The following is a 19158-nucleotide window of genomic DNA, read 5'->3' on the forward strand; positions in this document are numbered from 1 at the left end:
GATATTTAGCAAGAGATGAAAGTTGTTGGCCACTCAAAAGGTTATACATGGGTGATTTGATACCAGTAATTTATTTTGTTACTCAGGGATGATAATGAAAATGTATGTTTAGTGAGTCAGAGAAGGTTATAAAGAGGAAAGTAGAGTATTGGATGCATACATTCACACACACATATAGAATGGAAATCTGTTTCTCTCTATATGTGTTTATGTGAAATACACATATTTTATATGTGTATATAAAATTTATTTCATTAGATTATTTTTTATTTATCTCATTAGACCAGAGGTTGGGAATAAGAACAGACGTTATGCCCGGGATAATTAGTATACAGAAAGGTGGCCACAACTCTAGAAGGAGTATCTTCACGGACTTCCCTGGTGGTCCAGTGACTCAGACTCCGCATTCCCAAGGCAGGGGCCCTCATTCAGCCCCTAGTCAGGGAACTAGATCCCACACGCCACAACTAAGACCGGACACAGCCACATAGAAATAAATAATGTTTTTGGTTTTTTTCCTTTTTTTAAAGAATTAGCTTCACCTAAGGTTTCTCTTTATTTTTGAGGGCTCCAAAATCACTGCAGATGGTGACTGCAGCCATGAAATTAAAAGATGCTTACTCCTTGGAAGGAAAGTTATGACCAACCTAGACAGCATGTTCAAAAGCAGAGACATTACTTTGCCAACAAAGGTCTGTCTAGTGAAATCTATGGTTTTTCCTGTGGTCATGTATGGATGTGAGAGTTTGACTGTGAAGAAAGCTGAGCACTGAAGAATTGATGCTTTTGAACTGTGGTGTTGGAGAAGACTCTTGAGAGTCCCTTGGACTGCAAGGAGATCCAACCAGTCCATTCTAAAGGAGATCAGCCCTGGGATTTCTTTGGAAGGAATGATGCTAACGCTGAAACTCCAGTACTTTGGCCACCTCATGCGAAGAGTTGACTCATTGGAAAAGACTCTGATGCTGGGAGGGAATGGGGGCAGGTGGAGAAGGGGATGACAGAGGATGAGATGGCTGGATGGCATCACTGACTCGATGGACGTGAGTCTGAGTGAACTCCGGGAGTTGGTGATGGCTAGGGAGGCCTGGCGTGCCGTGGTTCATGGGGTTGCAAAGAGTAAGACATTACCAAGCGACTGAACTGAACTGAACTGAAGGTATCTCTGTTCTGGGCTATAATGGTAGAAGCTGAGCATGTAAAGCATAGGCATTCAGCTTCCTATTTGTTCTCCGAATTAAGTTATAAGAGATATTGTCTAAAGCAGTATATTTCTTAGTATATGAAATGTACCCTCTCAGAGCTTTAACCAACTCTTGCTGGCAAGGTAAAATCCAGACATCTCAGTCTGGTCTTTAAGACTCTTCAGCTCATTCTGCCATATCTTTCAGCATCTGTGCTCCAACTGTACCTGATTATCTGATTATCCTGCAAATTACTTGGCATGGTGGGCAGAATGGAATCCTAAAGATGTCCATGATTGAATCCCTAGAATCTGAGACTAGTTTACAATACACGGTAAAAGAGATTTTGCAGTTGTAATTAAGGTTCCATAGCTTAAGATATAAGAGCGCCGAAGAATTGATGCTTTGGAACTATGGTGTTGAAAAAGACTCCCTGAGGGTTGCTTGGACTTCAAGGAGATCAAACCAGCCAATCCTAAAGGAAATCAATCCTGAATGTTCATTGGAAGGACTGATGCCGAAGCTGAAGCTTGAATACTTTGGCCACCTGATGTGAAGAACTGACTCATTGGGAAAAACCGTGATACTGGGAAAGATTCAAGGCAGGAGGAGAAAGGGCCAACAGAGGATGAGATGGTTGGATGGCATCACCGACTCAATGGACATGAATTTGAGCAAGCTCTGGGAGTTGGTGATGGACAGGGAAGCCTGGCATGCTGCAGTCCATGGGGTCACAAAGAGTCAGACATGACCGAGCAACTGAACTGAACTGAACTGACTGAGCTTAAGATAGGGAGAGTTTCCTAAACTTGGTGGGCCCAGTCTAACCACATGAGCTCTTTTAAGCAAAGAATGTATTCTGGCTGGAGGCAGAAGAGATTCAGCCAGAGGAGAAGTTGGAGAGATTTGAAATGTAAGAACTCAGTGTACCTTTACTGGTTTAAAGGCAGAAGGGGCAGTGTGATGAGGAATACAGACAGTGTAAGGGGCTAAGAGAGGTCTCTGTAACAGCCAATAGAATAATAGGGACCTCAGTCCTACAACCACAGGGAACTGAGTTTGGTCAACAAGCTGAAAGAGTTTGGAGATGGGTTCATTTCCAGAACCTCCAGAAATAGCTGCAGCCCTGGCAACACCTTGATTTTGACCTTGTAGGACCCAGAGCCAAAGAAGCAGTCATGCCCGCCTGGACTTCTCACCTTTAGAACTGTGACATAATAATTTGTGTTGTTTTAAGCCATAAGTTTGAGGTCATCGGTTCCAGCAGCAAATGTGCTTTCTCCATCCTTTCTAATTATCAACAGCTGCTCATCTCCCAAGGCTTAAACTCGAATGACATTTCTTCCATTAACACTTCCATGAAAGTTTCAGTGAGAAAAACCACTTCTCCATCTGTTGACACCATTGAGTTTCTGCCTTTGCAGTGGCAATTCTTCATTAGGCTTTTATGATGCATTGAGCTGTTTGTATTCATCTCTCTCCTACTAAATCATAGCCCTTGGAATCTCTCTCTGTTTTTGTTTATATCCACTCATTATTTGACATAATACTTTGAACACAGTAGGTACCCAATTCCATAAATTTTGAGTGTCATCCTCAGAAAACCTGTAAGTGATTATACATGATGCCCATATTCATGTACTCAATCTGCATATTATAGAAGAATGTAGGGGGAAAAAACAGATACTGGTCTTACCTTCATGGGATTTAGAGTCCCATGGAGGAAAGGAAGATACTAATGATAGAATCCTTCTAAGAAAGCTAAAATTAACCTCGTGTTAAGTGCCATGAAGTAAAAGGATATAGTGCTGTGATACAGTGAGTTTATAATCAAGTGTTTATCAAATGAAAGACTATTCAGCTTTAAGGACAAAGTTCATCGTAGTCATTTCACATAGAATAGAGACAGGCATCTTATCCCATGAGTGAGGATGATCTTCTTTTATATATCTACATCTATATATTATTTATTTGTTTATTTTTGGCTGTGCTGGGTCTTTGTTGCTTTGCACGGGCTTTCTCTGGTTACAGCGAGCAGGGGCTACTCTCTAGCTGTGGTGCATGGGCTTGTCATTGCAGTGGCTTCTCTTGTTGCGGAGTACAGGCTCTAGGGCATGAGGGCTTTAGTCGTTGAAGCACGTGGGCTCAGGAGTTGCAGCTCCTGGGCTCTAGAGCACAGGCTCCATAGCCGTGGTGCATGGGCTTAGTTTCTCCATGGCAAGTGGGATCTTCCCAGATCAGAGATCAAGCCTGTGTCTCCTGCATTGGCAGGTGAATTCTTTACCACTGAGCCCTCAGGGAAGCCCCTTCCTCATGTTCTTAAAGGATGCTTATATGAAGTGAAGTTAAGCTGCCCTCTGAAGAGCTTAGGTCAGACCAGGAGTTTTCGACCCTGGCTCAGCACCACAATCAGCTGAGGAGCCTCTAAAAACTACTGATGGAAAAAAAAAAATTGCTAATGCTTGCCCCATCCCCCACCAGGCCAATTGAATCAGAGTCTCTAAGCTGGGGGATAAGCAACAATATTTTTAAAGTTCCGCAGATACTTCAGAAGCCAGTGAGGACTGAGAATAACTGTTTTAGTATTTTTGGTGCATTTTCAGATGTCCTGGTCAAAGATAGACAGGTTGTGCAGTGGAGGCAATGACATTCCCTTCCTTAGAGGGAGTTCTGCAATCAGGATAGAAGAAGCCTCCCCCAGGTGGATTGGTGTCAATATATATGTATACATATATTATGTATGTATATATACACACACCTACCTATATGTGTGTGTATGTATATGTGTATATATGTGTGTGTGTGTATATATATATGTATGTATATATATCAGTATATATCAATTGATATATACTGATATCAACCTATACAGAAAATTTAAGAAAAATGGAAAAGCACACAGAGGAAAATACAAATAATTCATAATCCCACCAACCACTCTAAATGTTTTTTGGCAAATATTCAAGAATCACAGGCTGGCGAATGACTGTATGTGTGAACATGTTTATGTAGGATCTGTGATCAGCCTTTTCTAAACCTGGTCACATCACACCATGCATTGTTGTCATCCTCTGTAGGCAACTAAGCTTGTAGCCCATTAAATAAATAAATATATATATAAAACCCTTTAAAAAATTAATACAGTATGAAAACTTTTCCATACCATCAAATACTCTGCTGAGAAAAAAAATTAATGGCTGTCTACTACTTCATACTAAGAATATATCACTCATTTATTTATCCAGATTCATGCTGGACACTGTCTTGAATTTTTTTTTTAACTATTCTAAAAATTGCAGTAGATATACTTGTTCATAATTCTTTGCATAAGTTTCTGGCTGTTTCTTAGTGATAATTTCCTAAGAGTGGAATTGCTGTGCCAAAGAACATGAATATTTTTAAGAATTTTTTCTATGTAATACCAAATTGTTCACCAATAAACTGTACATAATAGGTTAGTAATTTGCCTTTCCCAAAACCATTAGTTATATTGAGCAAAAAGATACACTTGTGGTCTTTGTTACATTTATTTATCACTATTATATGATCAGCATTTTGTCTTATGTTTATTAATCTTTATAATTCTTTTGCTTAGTTTTGCTTTGAAAGTTAATTTTTTCTCTTGATAATGTTTGTGTTTTTCATCTTGATTTATAGAAGAGCTCTTCTAGTAACTGTTTTGTGTGTGTCTTATTTGTGGCACACTTTTTTCAAGCTTGTGAGTAGGTTTTTTTCCTACTGTCCTTGAAGTACTGAATTTTTAAATTTGATGTGGTGATATTTATCATTTTTTTATTTTTCCTTTTGAATTTATGTTCAGAAAAGCCTTCCCTGCTGAAGACCAAAAACAAACTCATACTTTCCTTCTATTAATAATTCCTTGCTGCTGCTGCTGCTGCTAAGTCGCTTCAGTCGTGTCCGACTCTTAGTGACCCCATGGACTGCAGCCCACCAGGGTCCTCCATCCATGGGATTTTCCAGGCAATAATTCCTTAATGGTTCATTTATTTTACTTACTGGGTTGCTATCTGGTTCTCATTCTTTGAAGCTAACTTGAATTGGAAGTTCAAGAATTGAGTCATTTGGAAAATCTGGACTCTACCACTTACTGTTTGTTATCTGTGAGATTTCATTGAACCTCTGTGGGTCTGCGGAGAAGGCAATGGCACCCCACTCCAGTATACTTGCCTGGAAAATCCCATGGACGGAGGAGCCTGGTAGGCTGCAGTCCATGGGATTGCAAAGAGTCGGACACGAATGAGCGATTTCACTTTCACTTTTCACTTTCATGCATTGGAGAAGGAAATGGCAACCCACTCCATTGTTCTTGCCTGGAGAATCCCAAGGATAGGGGAGCCTGGTGGGCTGCCTTCTATGGGGTCGCACAGAGTCAGACACGACTGAAGTGACTTAGCAGCAGCAGCAGTAGCTGTGGGTCTGTTTCTTTGTCTGTAAATATTAGAAGTAAAACCCAGTGCATGAGGACTAAATGAAGTGACATATAAAATTTTAAGCACAGGGCCTCGCACATGGCACATAGCAAATGCTAAAAAACATACCAAAAACACACAAAAACAAAAAACCCCACCAATTTCCTCTGGTTGCTTTCTGCAGGGTAACATCATCAGATTAGCATTTGAAGATTGAAGACTCAAGTCAGCTTTCCCCCAGTGCATTGTGACCTCTTGATTTGGGGCTCTCTCCAGTTTAACCCCTTTCTCTTAGGTTTCTCAAATTATCTAAAGTGTTATGGTCCTATTGTCATTATGCAACTAGCGTGGGTACTATTTTTTGAAAGACGTCTTCTCTTCCTAATCATTGTTTTCCTTTTGTTTAGTCTTCAAATGTATCTTTCTATCCTCTTTAGCCTTTGACTGACATTTCTGTGAAGCATTTTGTGATGTGCATTTAGAACACTATGTAAAAATAAACCGCGTTGTGTTATTTAAATATTTAGAGGCCTTTGTAGCCTTGCAGGCTATTTTTAAAATGACCTTTAAAGCCATCTGCAAAGAAGACAAAAGTAATGGGGGGAAAGCATAACCTTTCAACGTTTCCTTCATTAGCAGTGTTCTCTACCTTGGATGTAGTGCCTTGCTTTGATAGCACATAAGGTTGGATACATCAAAGACCCAAATAATGGAGAACAATGGAGAACAATTTCTAAAAGCTTATTTTGTATTCTTGCTGCCGCCATTAGGTGTCAGATGGAAAAGATCCCTTTCTTTTAATAACTTGGACTTATGATTGACTTTCTATGTACCATAGACCCTCTGGATAATGCTGGTATGTGAAGAAAGACCCGCTACATAGTCCAACATGATTTGGGCTCATCCAGTTTGCTCAGACTTTGCTTTGGTGAAATATTATTTTTGAGAGAAGAGAATCAGTCTATGTTATATCTGATTTAGTCATAACAAGAAGACAGATTACAGTAAGATTCCACCCAATCCTTCATTCACTCCTCCATTTACCATTTCTTCAAAACACATGAGTTACTCTTTGACACTTCTAGGTCTGGACCTAAGGAAAGAGCCTCTCTTGCAGAAAGTTTCTTGAGAAACCAGAGTGAGCAAGATAAGACCGCTTTGGAAAGCCAAGGTTTGAATGCCTGGAAAGGCCTAAAAAAAGAAGCAGCTAGTAGGGTGGACTTCAGGGGTAAGAGAGGCTGGAGCAAGATGAGAAACAGACCCCAAGGAAGGGTCTGATTGGGCTGAGAGCATATTCAGCTAGAGAAAGCAGGCAGCCAGGATGTAGGTCTCAGTGGCATGGGGTGGGCTGGCAGATTCGACTGACTTGCTTTATCTTAAAATGGAATCAGGTCTTAGAGAAGACACTACCTTGGATCTTATAGTTCTGCTAGGGTATGTGTATAAATATTAGTTAAATATTAGGGAAAGCAGGATATGATGAATGCCAGTGAATGGACAGCCAATAAACATTGGAGGAGAAGGCCTTTGTGGGGGGCTTTCAGTATCAGAGACTTAGATCTATGCTCAGAAAGAGTAACATCCGAGCACAGGACCTGGTACCTGGAGGGCAGCTCAATAACTATTTTAAAAATAAATTATGCTGTGTGTTATGCATTCATTATCTTATTATGATTAGGAAGTAGATACTATTATTACCTTATTTTATAGAATCAAAAATTAAGGTTTAGAGAAATTAAGAATCATGTCTGAGGTCACACAGCTGGTGTATGGTGAAGCAGATTTTAAATCCAGGGCTATCTGATTCAGAGCCCTAGTTTTTAACCACAACAATTGCAGAACATTTCTGAGAAAGAAAATGTTTTCAAAACAATGTGTGATAGAGAGATGAATGGCCCTCTCTCTCTTAAGATGTCCTTCAAATATGTTATTGTGATGGCAGAAGGAACTTGGCAGGCATGATGGTTAGTCATTTTGAGATGGGAAGATAATTTTTGATTATCTAGGTTCTCTCAGTGGAATCATTAGGGTCCTTTTCAGAGGAGCAAGAGTGTCAGAGTTGGAGAAGGAAATGTGATGATGGAAGCAGAGGTCAAACAAAGATTTGAAGATACTATGCTTCTCACTTTGAGGGTGGAGGAAGGGACCACAAGCCAAGGAATGTTGGCACCTGTATAGCTAGAAAAAACAAGGAAATGCATTTTCCCCTAGATGGTTTAGAAGGAGCACAGCTCTGTCAACACCCCAATTTCAGTACAGTAAGATCCATGTCAGACTTCTGACCTCCAAATTCTGAGAAAAAATATTGTATCCTTTTAAACCATTGAAAAGTGAAAAAGACAGTGTTAGTGACTCAGTCATGTCTGAATCTGTGACCTCATGGACTGTAGCCTGCCAGGCTCCTCTGTCCATTGGATTCTCCAGGCAAGAATAATGGAGTGGGTAGCCATTCCCATCTCCAGGGGATCCTCCTGACCCAAGGATCAAACCCAAGTCTCCTGCATTGCAGACAGATTCTTTACCATCTGAGCCACCAGGGAAGCCATTTAAATTTGAGCTAACTTGTTAGAGCAGCAATAGGAAGCCTAATACTAAGTGCTTCTAAAGGAGGATTTGTTTAGCAATGAAATAACAGAATGAATCAACAGAGAAATTGAAAACAAAACCAGTGGGTAGGCTGTTGCAACAATTCAACCCTCAGGTGACCTGAGACCGTGTCCTTTCTTCCTCTTTTTCCTCCTTAAAACAGATTTTGGGTTGACCAGTCACAGTTGGGACTGGTGATTTTTCCACTCATTTTTTTCTTATTACATTAGCAGCCTCACTTGAAAACAAATGAGGGGAATTTTTCTTTGGGGAATTGTGGAGTTGGGGGATTAATTAATGTTATCATCAAGAGGAGGAAATGATGATTTCCTATATCTCTTTATTGTCATTTGCAGCCAGAGTGATGGTTTGCAACCTTAGATCACGTCATCCTCTGATCAGAACACCCAGTAGCTTGTTGCACATTTGACATAAAATCCACTCTTCGTTGTATATGGTCCACACAGCCTCCCATTATTTGGCAGCTTATCCCTCCAACCATAATTCCTACCACCCTTCTTTATCCATTCCTCTGAAATGTCTAGCATTTTCTTGCCACAGTCTTTGTTCTTGCTATTTCTTTTACCAAGAAGCCCTGCTCCCAGATTTTACCCATGGCTCACACTTGCTTTGTTCACGTGTGTCTCCCCAGAAAGCTCTTTTCTAATCACCCTGTCCGAAATACTGTCTCTTTCATTCTCACCTTACCTTGTACTTATCACTACCTGACTTTGTAGTCTGTGTTTATTTGTTAATTGTGTGTGTGCGTTGTTGTTTTTTTTTTACCATCAGAAGATAAAAGTTCATGAGACCAGGTCTGTTTTGTTCTCTGCTGTGTCCCTAGCTCTTAGATCAGGTTCAAAGGTGAATGTTCAAACAATCAAGAATGAATGAATGAATCTTTACTACTATGTAAAATGAATGCTGGGTATGCATTACCTTGTGACACTTACATGCAGTCATTCGTTGAGAGCATGGGGTGTGTATGCACAGATACTTCAGCTGCTGTGTGCAGTTCCTTGGGCTAAGTCTTCTGAACAGGTAAGCATGAATCAAGTGCAGTTCTTTGCTTGTCCTCAAGGCATTTACAGTGTAAGAAAGGTGATGAATTTCAATAAATATTTGGCTGACAAGTCTAACTTGTAGGACTCTGAGTACTTTCATCATGTCACAAGGATAGTTCTGGGGAGTGTCAAAGAAGGAAGCATTAATCTCCAGTTGCTGGGATCAGGGAAGCCTTCCCGGGGAAGAGGTGACGTTTGGCCTCACTTTTGGGCAGTGGGTAATATTTGGATAAGTGGAACTTAAGGAAAAAGGCATTCTGGGTGAAGGAAACTGCTTAAACAAAGATACAGAGGCAGGAAAGTCCAAGCTGCTTTTCTAAAGGAAAATATTGACCAACAAAAAGTCAGAGTCAATAATACCCCAATGACAGTAAATATTGATGTTCAATAAAACCAGTTGGCATGTCTGCCATGCATAAACAATCTTGCTCATACTCAGAACATCCTGTACTAAAATTCTAAGTAAAAATTATTTACTGTACAGTAAAAATTATTTACTGTAGTTTTCTTTTTTTAAAAATTGAAGTATAGTTGATTTACAATGTTATGTTAATTTCTGCTGTACAGCAAAGTGTCTCTATTTACTGTGTTTTTTATGTTTCAATATTTATTTCTACAGGGAAACTTTTATAAATGTGTCTGGTCTGATTTATTTGGTACCAATCAGGTGCTCTATTTCTTGTTTCTCTGATATTTGGACATTCTTGGCCCTCCTTCCATGCCTTATCCTAGGAAGTAGGTCTGTCCTGTTTGTGTTCATAAGCTTGACTGACCAGTGTGACCCTTGACCTTTCAGCTGATGAGCAGTAGGAATTCACCAGTTATTCTGCCATGAAACAAGGATTCTCTGTATCAAGTATCATCAGTAAGGCGAGAAAAGAGAAGTGGCATGTGCTGTTAGGTATCATTATCAGTTAACGAGAATGGTCCACATTTTAGCGTTCTTAGGAGTAATTTTTCTCAAGGGCTTTGGGAATTGAATAAATAAATACATTTGAAATTGGATTTAGATTTTGATAGAGCATGAGTGAACATAACTAGAGCCCTTTGGTGGCCTAGATCTATTCATATAGAGACAAAGAAATCAAGACAATGCATTTCCATAAATCCTTAAGAAAACACAAGGATGGAGTCTAAACCACATTCTTCTGACTGCTGGATGTTAAAGGCCATGAAGAATTTGAAGAGCTGAAAAATGTAGGCATTAGTTCCTCATGTGACAAGCACTCTAACTAGACAACTTCATGGACTGCTTTTTTTTTTAATATGAGCATTTATAAAGGCAGCATGAGCAATGGCATGTCAAAAGTGAAAATTAAATGATTAACTCTAAGATATTCTTTTCCTAATTAAGTCATTATACTGGGGACCAGGTCTTCACCCTTCACCCTCACCCTTGCCCAGTCCAGGACTTAATGTTCATTGTATGGATGAAACTTTTTTTTGGTCAAATCTTTTGCTCTAGGCAGGTCCACAAAGGGCAGGAGGCATATCGTGAATACTGCTGAAAATGAGCAACTGATATGCAAAAGTTTGGCAAAATTCAACTATAGTAACACAAGACTTAAAGAATAACAGTTCGAAAGCAGTTCAAAAAAATTAAGGAAGATGGAGACTTACCAAAACTTTCTCCCAGATAGATCCTTAATCCGGAAGTGTTTATCTTTAATTTTGAAACCTTTTAAACCCTCAAATAGTCTTGCTATCTTTGTATAACAAATTTTGAAATGCCTGAAATGAATGTGAAACCAGTTGATTTTACCTTTAATATAGAAATATTGAGGCTAATGGATTTGTAAGACATTCTGATGGACTTAAAATTAAGAGTCTTTATTATCAGGTAGCCTTTAGGAAGTAGCTGTACTGTCTGTTTATAAGGGATACATGTGCTGGAAATGTGGTCAGGATGTCAAACAGTAAAACCGCAGGGTTCAAGCTAGTTCACGTCTGTGTTTATGTGAATTTTGTAAACATTTATTTGGGTGATTTTTTCCTGATGGACTAAGCTTTAGAGAAGCACCTTTATGGAACTATATCAAGGGTCAATATTTTTAAAAATCATTGGTCCCATAGATCTGCTTGACAGTATTGTCCATATAGTCTGTTAAGCACATGTGCTACTTAAATTTTTAAAAACCTATTACATGACTGAAACATTCTTTATGTCAACCAAATAGTTGTTAGGAGTCAGGAGCGTAAATGTGGAGACTCGTGGAGTGGGTTCTCATCGGGCTTCTGGTAATTAATTATGATATATTTTGCCCAAGTTGCATTCCCTTGCTGGTGGTGCTACTCAGTCACACCAGGGGGAAAAGTGACTTGTTTAAGCTGATTTGGACCTTGTGGCATTTAATTGCGAGCAAAAGTGTAATAGGCTAAACGCAAATGAATGTAGACACTGATTAACCGGGACCTTGTTGACAACATAATGAGATTAAGAGCCCTTTTCCTAATATCACAAAGGCTTTGAAGGAACACTTTTCTCTCTGAGGTCTTGGAATTCTAAAGGTATGGGGCTGCTCTTGCCCTTGATGTATAGCAGAGGTGTGGAGGGTCTTCTGTAATTTTTCAGTAACATTCATTGTCTTTTTTTTTTTCCTGAATATAAATAATCCTTATTTTATTTTGTTTTGATTTGTATTCAGTTTGGTTTGTTTTTTTTAACAGCAACAGTACTTTTCTTAACTGTCAAGATTTGTCTCTTTCAGATTTTTCCCCCCTAGGAACTCAATGCTATTTTACTTGAACTGACTTTTTTCACACTTTAGATCTCAAAATATATCCTAGGAATTTCCAAAATCCCTTCTTACATGAAATGCTCACAGATTTATTAGACAGTCAAAAGGGACATTACATGTTCAGACCAGCTCAGTAAATACCAAAGAAGAATAACTTCTTTTCACACACTACCTCCACCTCCTCTCCGACCCCCAACCCCACCCCCATGTGCCCAGCTGTGGCTTCCAATTACATGTAATGGAGAAAAACAGTTACTGTTGGCATTTAGCAATACCCAATACCAATGGCAAAACCTTTTTGAGCTGATCCTCCTTAAGAAACAATTTAGTCAAGTCCTTCTGGCTTGCAATTTGCTGGTAGCATTTCCTGTTGCCCAGTGTGCTATGCATTTGGGATTGGGGGCTGTCAGTGCCAGATAAAGATGCTTTAGAAATAAACTCTTTTTGGGGGTTCTGGGAGTTAACCAAGGGTTCAAGGATAAGAGTAAACTAGTACAGAGTGGAGGTCAGACCGTTTCATCTCTTTATGTATAGTGGGTGCTCTAGGACCAGACTGCCTAGGTTTGAATTCCAGCATTGCCTCTACCAACTGACTGTGTTGTTTGGCTAAGTTATCCATCTCTTTATACCTCATTTTCATCACCTGTAAAATGAGGCTCCTAACAACTTCATAGGTTATTTATTAATAGAAGATACATCTAAAGAGTTGTACATGTAAAGGGTTAAAACTAATACTGGTAAAGAGTACATCTAACCCAATTTCAGTAAACTGTGATTAAGTCTTTGTTTTTCTATCCCATTCTCCCTCTCCTCACTTTATCTTCCTCTCCTTCTATTTTTGCTTTCTCGTGCTTCTAGAAAGAATCTAAGGTGTACTGCTGCTGCTGCTGCTGCTGCTGCTAAGTTGCTTCAGTCGTGTCCGACTCTGTGCGACCCCATAGATGGCAGCCCACCAGGCTCCCCCGTCCCTGGGATTCTCCAGGCAAGAACACTGGAGTGGGTTGCCATTTCCTTCTCCAATGCATGAAAGTGAAAAGTGAAAGTGAAGTCACTCAGTTGTGTCCGACTCTTAGCAACCCCATGGACTGCAGCCCACCAGCCTCCTCTGTCCATGGGATTTTCCAGTCAAGAGTACTGGAGTGGAGTGCCATTGCCTTCTCCGCTAAGGTGTACTAGGATGAAAGAAAAGTGGGACAGAGAAAATAATAACAACTAGCTTAAAGTTAGTCAGAAATGCATACTGAGGCCCTGTTCACTAATTGGAAATGGTTATAAGTTTACCTCTGTACTTTCTATTGACCAAAGAGGAAAGTCTGGTCAGTTGTAAGAGTCAAAGTAAAGTAACAAAAGATTAAAACATACTGATGGGTTTGGAAACACAGCCCCTAGTTTTTCATGTCATTCTCCTCATGGACACTCACAGCAGGGATGCTGTGGAATGTGGTGGACAATGTCTTCAACATCATCTTTCATATTCATTTCTCAAGTTCAAACAATTACGGGACTTGGGCAGGATTCCTTGAATTATTTCATCACAAGCCCTTTCTTTACAGAGCATCTTGCTAAACTAGCATTCCACCAGATGCAGTATTTCTACAAGTAGGAATTGCTTGTGATTATTAACATGATAAATTGAAAAATTCGATTAGAGAGAAAATTCAGCATTCTGGTTAAAAGGGCTGCATGGTGTGTATATATATGTTTGCCTGCTCACAGTCCATGAACATGCAGTTGAGAGTTCTTTGAAACTTTCAAATCATTTGAAACTCCTATACATTACTGATTATTTTTACATCTACATTTCAGTCTAATTCTATATGTCACCTCTTTCTTATGGAGTTATTTGGGCATATTCCTGTATACCAGGCTATTTCTAGAAAACAAAGGAGTGAAGTTGAAAATAAATACTGTATGAAAGTTAAAGACTGAATAAAGAGATTATAAAACATCAAATTTCTGATTCTTCCTGTTTAATTTATGATCTGGTGACATTGTCTAATTAATGGTACATTTTTTAGTATACATTGGTGATCACCAAGTAGTTTTACCCTTTTAGGTAAATGAGGTATTCCTCTTAATTAAAATAGGGTAGTATAATGTGTCAAAATGGACACTGTTCTCAAGTAAAGTGAGTTCACCATATAGGAGTTGAGATATTAAATATATAACTGTGTACATCAATTTGTCTGGATATTATACCTCTCTTGTGGTGAGCCTCTTCTGAAAATTTGTGCAGAGGATAATGGTCTAAAAATCAACAAAAATTCCTTTTGGTGTCCATTATAACTTTTCTCCCCTAGAGCTGGGTTATTTTTGATTTCGGTTGTGTTTCTGACCCCTGCAAATTTGCCCAACTGCCTTTCCAAGCTGGCTTTCCACCACACTCAGGTGCCACCCTCCAGGGTCGTTGTTCTACCCCTCCCAGTCTGCCCAGGAGAGTGACAAACCCACACCTCGGGGGGTAACAGACGGAACAATCTGTACAGTGTCTCCTTCCCCGCCTTCGCCCCCTGACATATTTATCCAGGGAAGGCAGGGCCATAGTGTACACTGGGAACTGTATGAAAAAGGAAAGAAATATGCAGGAGGGTAAACAAGTAAGCTGAGAGGTAGAAGAAGAAGGAAGAGTTGGTTCCTCCACTTTTCCAGGCAGAAGAAAAAGGACAAGATCATAGCTTTACTTACTCTTTTTTCCACTACCTCCTGCTTCTGAGCCACTAGCCACCCATGCTGCTTTTAGCTGCGAGGATTTGCCTGCCTCCAGAGACAGTCCATGGGCTTCCCCAGTGGCTTGGTGGTAAAGAATCCGTCTGCCAGTGCAGGAGGTGTAAGAGACATGATTTCAATCCCTGGGTTGGGAAGATCCTCTGGAGGAGAACATGGCAACTTACTCCAGTATTCTTGCCAGGAAAATCCCATGGACAGAGGAGCCTGGTCTACAGTCCATGGGGTCGCAAAGAATCAGACATGACTGAGCATCTGAGCACAGAGACAGTCTGTAGATAGTAGATGCCGGCCCTTCCATCTTTCTGCATTAGGAATCTTTAACTCAAATATCTGGGGCCATTGAGAAGGGGGTAAAAACAGATGAGGTAAAAACAATAGGTTTTCTCATTGCAACTGAGAGTGATACCTACTTAGTTTTGTCCAGCCTGTGTTTGCAGTCCCACCCAATTCTTTCTTCTATAATAGAGTTTATTTAGGAGGGCCTGAGAGGTAAAGGAGAGGAGTGAAGTAAGTCAGGCGTAGGACAAAGGGACATATGGTGGAGTCTGGCATATAGCCAGTCCCTCAAAGGGCTAGCTGGGATGGAGGGTGAATCTGAAGTTACTAGATACTCCAACTTTTCGAGCAAAGCTAGATATTCAGATGTCCTCACGGAAGCTCCTAATTTTTAAAACACTGTGTGGGCCAAACAAAACCTGTCCGTGGGCCATATACAATCTTCAGGTCCTTGTGTGCTGCTTTGATCTAAATCTTACCTACCAGCTTGAGTTTCTCCTCCTTCACCAAGTCTTTCTGCTTGCACCACCCCATAGGGGCTGCAGTGATCAGAAAGCTTGGCTGGGGCTGGAAAATACGCTTCTAAGCTCACTCAGATAACTATTGGCTTATAACCTAATCTTGGAATTGACATATCATCCCTTCTGCAGTAGTCTGCCGATCTCATAGAGCAACCCGGATACAGTTTGGGAAGGACTATGCAGGGTGTGTGTGCCAAGGAACGGAAATCTCTGGGGGCCATCTTGGAGACTGGCTCCCCCAGCACTCTACTGTAAACTCTTTCCGTAACATAAATACTCACCCCATACCATCCTCTGAACATTTTCTTAACCCCTGTTAGAATTTCTTAAAGACTGCATCCTGCCAATAGAATTAGCCAAGTCTTTCATATCATTTATTATTCAGTTACATATCTATTTAACCAACTGTTTAGTTTTTTATAAGAAAGTACACCCAGTCCTCCAGATGTGATCAGTAAAGCACCATGTGTGTAAATAAAACACTTAAAGGGTTCTTGAGGAAGCACTGTAAATGATTTGCCAAGGAAAAGTGATACACACGGCTATGGGCTACTTGGATCATAGTTTTTAAGTTTGTTGGTATTCGTTCTTTTCTTTATTTACGTCATTGAAATAACCACTTAAACCACACGTGGACATGCTGGCAAATATATTGAATCAATGGTATAATTATTTATTTCATGAAGGGGAAATGGGCCTTTTATATTAATGACCTTACAATAAGTGTCATTTTTATATGTGGAAAAATAAGTGCCTGTCATTTTCCTATTATTCTGAGGTCAGAGCCTACCACAGAGATTTTAATATTTGAAAACTATTCTATTCACTGGAATCTCAGCATTTAAAATAATGATTTTCTTAAGATGACTCATTCTGATACACTATATCTGACCTTTCTTGGTCAGAAGAACAAAATCTTCAACACTTCTTGTTCCTTATTACACTCTTTCCATATTGCTCGAAATTGATGTTAAGTAATCAGGATGTATTTTTACTCCTTTAGCATTTTAATTAGCATTTGTCTGTGAGTGTAGCTCTCATGAGACTTAGCAGATTTTTCAGTCACTATACCTTCAGTCAAATACTTGGACTTTTGAAATCATTTTAACTAGGTTAACTAGTAAAAATGGGATTAGAAGTAAAAATCTGTAGAAAGAATTCTCATCAAGAAAAAACAATTTGGTGGAATATATGATTATAGTAAATATTTAGTGTATCTTATTTTATTTATAAATCTGTAAATTTTAAGAAATTCCTTTTATACCATGCTTCTTAATGCTACTGAAAAACTGGGTATGTGCTTTGGGGAGGTATTAAGTAAATCAGTGTAATTTTGCTTTTTGAAAGAGAAGTCGTTAAAGGAAGAACTTACTCTGAGAAAAGGAAGCAAGTAGTATTGAACAAGCATTTTAATGGTTAAAGTAATAAAGATGATCTGTGTTTTGTAAAATCATTAGAAAGATACAAAATATCTTTTGGGGTGGTTAAAAATAGCTTTAAAAATAATTACATTTGTAGTAATGATGAAAAAAAACTCCCAAATAATTTGAGATTATAAATGTGTAAGGACAGGGATCATATCTCACTAATTTTTACAATCCCCTTCTGGAACCTAATACTTTTGTGTATAGTAGACAGACAATAAATAGTGGATAGAAAGAGGAATAATGTGGTACATTTCAGTAATTTAATTACATGACTTTATTTCTGCATAGAAGCCATGTTCTTGTTTTAAGAAATATCCAAATTCTTAGTCTTTCTTCTATATATTGTGTCATCACAAAATTATTTTAAGCATTTAGCTAGTATGCACCCCTTGCTGCCATGTCATCATCTTTCGATGAACGACAACAACAAAAAAATGAAATCACATTGGTGAGTTAAATGCACTGGTTTTGTTTGACAGATTCAGCGGCACCTCATGGACCACTGGTCCCAAATCCACATAGAAAGGGGCATGCTTGTGAAGTCTAGACAGCTCTTAAGCAAATCACTCCATCCTGAATGGGACTGTGAATCTCACTCGTAAAGGATGGAGAAATTTAGCTGTATTATCACAAAATAATGGCAGTATATTTCTAGACATTTTAAAAGACTCCACTCCAGCTTTTAAATAAAATATTTTCACCACCACCCCCCAAATTATACTAAACATGCAGGAAAAGAAAAAAAAAGCAGACCCTTTACACAGATACTAAATTCATAAAAATATATAGACTTGGGAGGTGCTAGACCAAATGCTTATTATATACATGTAGCATCAGTTTTAAAAGGGGTGCATTTAACTGGTCTTACTCTGCTTAAAATCATCTTCAGTGTTCCAGGGGAGTCAGAAAAAGTGCGTACATTTTTTTCAAGTTTTTTCAAGATCATCCTCTTAGGACCGCTCTGTGGCTAAGCCTGTGGAAAACGTAGGCAGCCCCAGTAGAGCCCTTAAGCTCTTCGAAGAGACCGGTGATCAATGATTACTGCTGATGCTCTGGGTAAAAGCCCCAAATCCATCATCTTTTCAGCCTCACAGTCTCATTCTCCTTTTGGAAGCATCTTCCAGACCAAGACACCAAGCAAAACGTGACACAAAGTCAAAGAATCTTTGACATCTCTGACTTGGAAAGGATCTTTGAAGTTGTCCAATCAATTTTTATCTTCTACCCAAATTTCTTAGATAATTGACTCTAATATTACAACCTATGCACAAAGTAATTTTGATTCAAAGGAATCGTTAAATTTGTGTTTACATTTCCTTTGCTTTGCTAGCTTCTTTCCTAGCACTTTTACAAAACGCCTATTTTAAAATATTTTCTCTCTAAAGTTTAGGATGTATGTGGACTGTCTGGATTATCCAATCAGGAAAAAGAATTGGAGGAGACTGTGAGGTGTTATCAGGCTGGCTGTGCTACTTTCTTAATGTGACTGACTCTCACCTCCTCCTAGATTTGCTTATGCTAACTGTAAAGAAATCTAGAACTGCTTCTGACCCCAGCCATTTGTAATAAAAGTTGTCCCAGCATGTTGACATTGACAGCTATTCACCTTCAATAAGCAACAATACTGGAATAGTGTTACTTGCTTTGGCTAAAGTCCGGTAGTTCAAGGAATGACTTAGAAATTTCTTATCAGACACAAGTAGAACAGAAAAAAATTGTGTATCACCTGAGCTTTATAGTCCACTCTCTATTGCCATTGCTCTTCACTGTTTTATTATCATACTATAGAGGAAATGGCAACCCACTCCAGTATTCTTGCCTGGAAAATTCCATGGACAGAGGAGCCTGGTAGGTTACGGTCCTTGGGGTCACGAAGGGTTAGACACGACTGAGTGACTAACTTTTTCTTTTATAGAGCAAATGAACTCTTATTTGAGTGTGCTCTTGTAGAGCAAGCAAACTTGTAAAAGGGTTAGCAATTCTGATTGACTGGCCATGCTTCCAGTGTGTAAATTCCCTGGAAATTATACTTTTTCATAATTATTATAACTATAATAGCAAATTTTCTTGGTCATTTGTATACGTTCTACATGCATATGACCTTTTATGATCCATGCTGTAAAAAAGTGAGTATGAGATTCTATGGAAAATTTTTTGAGTTACTTAAAGGTAATCAAGGTCATGTCATTAGAAAATATTTAAATT

The 19158-nt window shown here is 39.1% G+C and overlaps 1 protein-coding gene across 24 annotated transcripts in view; it reads left to right on the plus strand.

Annotated features, from left to right (window-relative positions):
* The window catches only part of VTI1A (vesicle transport through interaction with t-SNAREs 1A), a 379768-nt gene that overhangs the window by 142196 nt on the left and 218414 nt on the right, over positions 1-19158 (plus strand). For 2 of the 24 annotated variants that reach the window (XM_086379073.1, XM_086379075.1), the window contains one exon: positions 12861-13955. The exons of the other annotated variants lie outside the window; for them this stretch is intronic. In XM_086379073.1, the coding sequence (XP_086235199.1) occupies positions 12861-12871 (11 nt within the window). In that variant the 3' untranslated portion in view covers positions 12872-13955. Of the gene's footprint in view, positions 1-12860; positions 13956-19158 lie in introns of those variants that run through there. 24 annotated transcript variants of the gene reach the window in all.

This window comes from Bos grunniens, chromosome 26 (genome assembly GCF_055505025.1).
Source record: "Bos grunniens cultivar Pamir isolate PY7600 chromosome 26, Bosgru_T2T1.0, whole genome shotgun sequence".
In the NCBI taxonomy this organism is placed as follows: domain Eukaryota; kingdom Metazoa; phylum Chordata; class Mammalia; order Artiodactyla; family Bovidae; genus Bos; species Bos grunniens.